Below are 6000 nucleotides of genomic sequence, written 5' to 3'. Positions count from 1 at the left end.
AAACGAGGCACAGGTGGGGAAGAGGCTCTCAGGAGCAGGTGTGTACGAGACAACAACCAGAACACACACCCATAACAGTCATTTGGTTCGTCTTAGGTAAAACTGTTTCTGCTTTTGTTCATGGGTTTTCTGAAATGTAAAAGTGTTTCTGCTTTTGTTCATTTGCTTTCTGAAATGTAAAAGTGTTTCACAATTTCTTATATTGTTTTGCACTTCCAGGCCACCGTAAAAAAGGCTTGCAATTCCCAACGTTATTAAAGGTGAAGACAATTTGCCATTTTGGTCTTTTCGCGGCAACTGGTTATCACATCTGCCGCACAGTTCTGAGGACCAGTTTGCATGGTCTCCCCATGCTTGCGTGGGTTTTCTCCGGGTACTCCGGTTTCCTCCCGCATCCCAAAAACATGCATGGTAGGTGAATTGCCCGTAGGTGTGACTGTGAATGGTTGTTTGTTTGTATGTGCCCTGCGATTGGCTGGCGACCAGTTCAGGGTGTACCCCGCCCTTCGTCCAGAGCTAGCTGGGATAGGGTCCAGCACGCCCACGACCCCAGTGAGGATAAGCGGCATGGAAAATAGATGGATGGATGGTATTTTAGCAAGCAGTCCACACATGATTTGCATTCGCAGGCCACATGACGGACATGATGACGGATCTTGCCCCTGGGCCTTGAGTTTGACACCCGCGCCGTAGAGGCTGAAAGCTGAAAGCAATTGTGTTATTACAAAATTTGAAGATGAAACCGCGACTAGATAGAGGTTGACTGCTGTGAACTGGCTGGATGCTGATAAGAAACAAGAAAGTCATAAAAAGACATTGATGAATGTTAAAGGTTTACTTTATTGTGGTTTGAAAAAAAACATTTTTTAAAGAATAATGAGGGGAAATATGCATTTTCAGCTGCATTTATCGTGGATATTAGGTATCTGTTGGCGATAGGTGAGCTCTCTGTCTGGATCTTGAGAGCCGGATCTTGTTTCTCACCTGCTCTGCTCCCACCTTTGTCTCTACTCTGCCTGATAACTGTATATTCTCCGTGTTGAATGAAACCATCCTCTTTTCAGAGTCTGGGGCGAGCTCAGATCCCAAATTATTCTGTGGGTGGAGGGCTTGACTCTCTGTTCCCAAAATGACCAGGGATGGTGACGTTTTCGCAGTTCCTTCACAGGCACCGGCTTTAGCATTAAAAAGTTCAGGGGTATAAAAGACAGTCTGGTCCTCTTCTTTTTCATTTCGATTGTCGGTTGGAGGCAATTCACAATCTGTGTTCGAATGGGTTCTTCGTGTTGTTGAAGGCTCCAAATGTGGAATGTATCCCCCCCTTTTGAATTCACTGGATCCCGTTGCAGCTGATGATTCAAAGACCGAGTTCTTGTTCTTATTTTGCAGCGAGAGGATTGGTTGTTTCTCTACAAAGAGAGAAAAGAACCCATGTTTTCGCCCCATGTTTTTTTCTTTCAAACACTGGTTCTTTTAAACATTTTTAAACATTTACCTGAGGTCAAAATGAGGTTCCGACTGTTGGCTGGTGGATGGAAAGATGGCTCTGAATGTGGAATATGTGTCATCCTCTGCCAATCTAGATCAAGGAAACCAAATGTTGTATTTTTACGAAACACAATAATGTTGCTATATTTTCATACAACACACTTGTAGCTGTGATAAAGACACAGAGTAGTGAAGTAAATACAGTAATCCCTCGTTTATGGTGGGGGTAACCGTTCCACAACCTCCCCACAACAGACAAAATCCACGAAGTAGCGACTAGCGAATGTTTCATATGTGAAATTCAATGTCAATATTTGATACTTTAGAGAGGTGCATTCATTTATTTGTCCACTTCAGGTCGCCATTCACACAATCATATGCTTTAAAAAGGCATGCGTGCTCTGCTTGAGTGACATGAAAGTGAACGCGAAAGACTGGCGATTTGCTAGCACAGTTACTGTCTCAGCGTTGTAGGCAGCGCAACGCATCATGGTGCTTGCGAATTACTTTCGGTGCTCTCTTATAACAACGACTTGTAGAAAAGTCAAGCTAAATATTGCTCTTTTCCTGCATTTGATCCATACTGTTGGTCCAAAGATTTACATATTGTGCCATATTGCAAGGAGTGTGTGCATTAGCTATACTGTACGCTGGGGCCACGTTGGTATTTGCGAATTTACTTCAAGAAACTCTCACTGTGGCTTTTGTGTTAGCCACTGGCATGCCAGTCATGTTCACTCCATTAGGAAGAAATTTGGTAATTTACCAAATGTGTGAGTTGAAATTGCCCAGTTAGCTTTCTTTTTCTGCAAAGTAAAAGAGCCTATTTGTCCTTATGTGAGTCATTGCTGCCAAATTACAGTCAAATAGCCAGCAATGCTAAGTGCACTGTACTGATCATATACGGATCCACTGAATCCACAATAAGTGAACCGCGATATAGCGAGGGATTACTGTCCACAGTATATTCAAATCTCAAAATAAAATTACCCTGGTTTGCACAGGACCAATCTGGCCGTGTTCTTTTTCTCTGAACAATGAAAGGAATCATATCTATTGCTTTCATTGTTTAAAAAGAAAAATTAACATGGCCAAATTGGTCCTCTGCAAACCATGGTCTTACACTTGATATCACTCAAACAAAGATCAAGGAGATTTAATTAAAAGCAACAGTCCAACATCTGTTCCAGCACCACTCAGGCACGCAAAAGGCCTTCCAGTAATGAGTAATGAACCAGTCAACTGATCTCATGGCCCCCAACCATGGCTGTGTGCGAAACACTGTCTGCATTTACTCTGCAATCACCAATCGGAACTGAGCTAACAATTTAACTTTGTGATGACCCCAAACAATAGGTGCTCACCAAAGTATAGTCCAAACACGTCACCTCACAATGTGATGATGAAAGGCTTGTCGATATTTGTACGACTGCTTGTAATGTCAAACATAATCGACTTCAGAAAACACATTAATATTAATGCAGGACAGTGGAAAAAAAGTTCAGCAGTACAGCCCCTTTTCAAAAAAAATTTTAATATCATGGAAGTTTATTTTTTCCCATAATTCCGTTCAAAAAGTTAGACTTTCATCCGAGTATAGATTCAAGGATCACAATTTAAACAATTTCAAGTATTTATTTGTTTATTTTTACATAATTTGGGCTTCCAGCTCATAAAACCCACAAAATCGGGAATTCAAAAAATTTGAAAACTGTGACGAAATCCCCATTTACTTCTCAGTTTTTGTAGAAAACACATTCAATCAATCAAAATATGGTACTTTCAAAATTCTATGTTAATCTGGCAATCTTGGTTGGGAATCCCTTTGCTTTAACCACTGTTTTGTTCGTCTAAATGTAAACAAGAGTAGTGAGCCGTTGCCTTTATGGTAACGATGATGACCTTCCCCAAATGGAGGCCATTTAGGGACAATGATCAGCCGGGCGGCGGCCGGCTGATACGAAACAGCCTATGATGACAGCGACGGTGAGCCTCACCCCAGGAAAAACTCAGCAGATCGATACGATTCATATAAATGGACTATTTTGAGTTCAAAACGGAGAATATATATATATATATATATATATATACATATACATATACACACATATATATATTGAGCCATCATGTTATTGTGGTGGAGGAATTTGTGTGTCCCAATGATCCTAGGAGCGAAGTTGTCTGGGGCTTCACCCCCCTGGTAGTGTCACCCATGGAAAACAGGTCCTTGGTGAGGGACCAGACAAAGCACGGCTCCAAAAACCCCTATGATGAATTAAAAAAATTAGTGTAGGTTTCCCTTGCCCAGATGCGGGTCACCGGGGCCCTCCCCTGGAGCCAGGCCTGGAGGTTGGACTCGAAGGCGAGCGCCTGGTGCACCCATGGGGCCCGGCCGGGCACAGCCTGAAAGGGTAACGTGGGTCCCCCTTTCCATGGGCTCACCACCTGTGGGAGGGGCCATAGGGGTCGGGTGCAGTGTGAGCTGGGCAGTGGCCAAAGGCGGGGACCTTGGCGATCCGATCCCCGGCTACAGAAGCTGGCTCTAGGGACGTGGAACGTCACCTCGCTGGCAGGGAAGGAACCCGAGTTGGTGTGTGAGGTTGAAAAGTTCTGACTAGATATAGTTGGGCTCGCCTCCACACACGGCTTGGGATCTGGTACCAGTCCTCTTGATAGGGGTTGGACTCTCTTACACTCTGGAGTTGCCCACAGTGAGAGGTGCAGAGAAGGTGCGGGTATACTTATAGCCCCCTGGCTCGGCGCCTGTACATTGGGGTTCACCCCTGTGGACAAGAGGGTAGCCTTACTCCGCCTTCGTGTGGGGGGACGGGTTCTGACTATTGTTTGCGTCTATGGGCCAAACAGCAGTTCAGAATACCCACCTTTTTTGGAGTCTTTGGATGGGGTGCTGGAGAGCGCTCCCACTGGGGACTCCACATTCTGCTGGGGGACTTCAATGCGCACTCGGGCAATGACAGTGAAACCTGGAAGGGCGTGATTGGGAAGAACGCCACCATCAGAACCTTAGTGATGTGTTGTTATTGGACTTCTGTGCTCACCACGGATTGTCCATAACGAACACCATGTGTCCACACGTGCACCAGGATACCCTAGGTCACAGTTCGATGATCGACTTTGTGGTCGTGTCATCGGACTTGCAGCCACGTCTTGGATGCTCGGGTGAAGAGAGGGGCAGAGCTGTCAACTGATCTCCACCTGGCAGGCCCAAACGTATTGTGAGGGTCTTCTGGGAACGTCTGGCAGAATCCCCTGTCAGAAGGAGTTTCAACTCCCATCTCCGGCAGAACTTCACCCATGTCTCAGGGGAGGCGGGAAACATTGAGTCCGAGTGGACCATGTTCCTCGCCTCCATTGCCGAAGCGGCCGACCGAAGCTGTGGCCGTAAGGTAGTCGGTGCCTGTCGTGGTTGCAATCCTCGAACCTATTGGTGGACAACAGCGGTGAGGGATGCCGTCAAGATGAAGAAGGAGTCCTATCAGGGCTTTTTGGCCTGTGGGACCCCTGTGGCAGCTGATGGGTACCAGCAGGACAAGCGTTGCAGCTTTGGTGGTCGCTGAGGCAAAATTCGGGCATGGGAGGAGTTCGGTGTGGCCATGGAGAACGACTTCCGGATGGCTTTGAGGAAATTTTGGTACACCATCTGCCGTCTTAGGAAGGGGAAGCAGTGCACCATCAACACTGTGTATAGTGAGGATGGGGCACTGCTGACCTCAACTCGGGGAGAATACTCCTCAATTCTACCGACACGCCTTCCCATGAGGAAGCATAGTCTGGGGTCTCTTAGGCGGGCTCTCCTATCTCTCTACCGAGGTTGAGCTCACTGAGGTGGTTAAAAAGCTCCTTGGTGGCAACGCCCCCGGGGTGGATGAGATTCGCCCGGACTTCCTAAAGGCTCTGGATGTTGTGGGGCTGAAGTGGTTGACGCACCGCTGCAATATTGCGTGGACATCAGGGACAGTGCCACTGGATTGGGGTGGTAGCCCCCCTTTTTAAAGGGGGATCACACTCCTCAGCCTCCCTGGTAAGGTCTATTCAGGGGTGCCGGAGAGGAGGGTCCGTCGGGAAGTCGAATCTCAGAGTCAGGAGGAGCAGTGTGGTTTTCGTCCTGGCCGTGCAACAGTGGACCAGCTTTAAATCCTCGGCAGGGTCCTCGAGGGTGCATGGGAGTTTGCCCAATGAGTCTACATGTGTTTTGTGGACTTGGAGAAGGCGTTTGACTGTGTCCCTCGGGGAGTCCTGTGGGAGGTGCTTCGTGAGTATGGAGTACCAAACACTCTGATACGGGTTGTTCGGCCCCTGTATGATTAGTGTCAGAGTTTTTCTGCAATGTTGGCAGTAAGTCGGACTCCGGTGAGGGTTCGACTCTGCCAAGGCTACCCTTTGTCACAGATTCTGTTCATAACTTTTATGGACAGAATTTCTAGGTGCAGCCGAGTCGTTGAGGGGGTCCGGTTTGGTGGCCTCAGTATTTAATCTCTGGTTTTTGCAGAC

General features: G+C 47.0%; 1 protein-coding gene across 4 annotated transcripts in view; it reads right to left on the bottom strand.

Annotated features, from left to right (window-relative positions):
* Positions 1 to 820: 820 nt before the first annotated feature.
* brip1 (BRCA1 interacting helicase 1) overlaps positions 821 to 6000 on the bottom strand; it is an 87096-nt gene continuing 81916 nt past the window's right edge. For all 4 annotated transcript variants that reach the window (XM_061681635.1, XM_061681636.1, XM_061681638.1 and 1 more), the window contains 2 exons: positions 1496 to 1579; positions 821 to 1409 (listed from right to left, as the gene is read on the bottom strand). In XM_061681635.1, the coding sequence (XP_061537619.1) occupies positions 919 to 1409; positions 1496 to 1579 (575 nt within the window). In that variant the 3' untranslated portion in view covers positions 821 to 918. The remainder of the gene's footprint in view (positions 1410 to 1495; positions 1580 to 6000) is intronic.

The sequence above is a fragment of the Phycodurus eques genome, chromosome 7 (genome assembly GCF_024500275.1).
Source record: "Phycodurus eques isolate BA_2022a chromosome 7, UOR_Pequ_1.1, whole genome shotgun sequence".
In the NCBI taxonomy this organism is placed as follows: Eukaryota; Metazoa; Chordata; class Actinopteri; order Syngnathiformes; family Syngnathidae; genus Phycodurus; species Phycodurus eques.
Note: the sequence above shows the minus strand (reverse complement) of the source record. Positions and strands in the feature narration are given on the sequence as shown.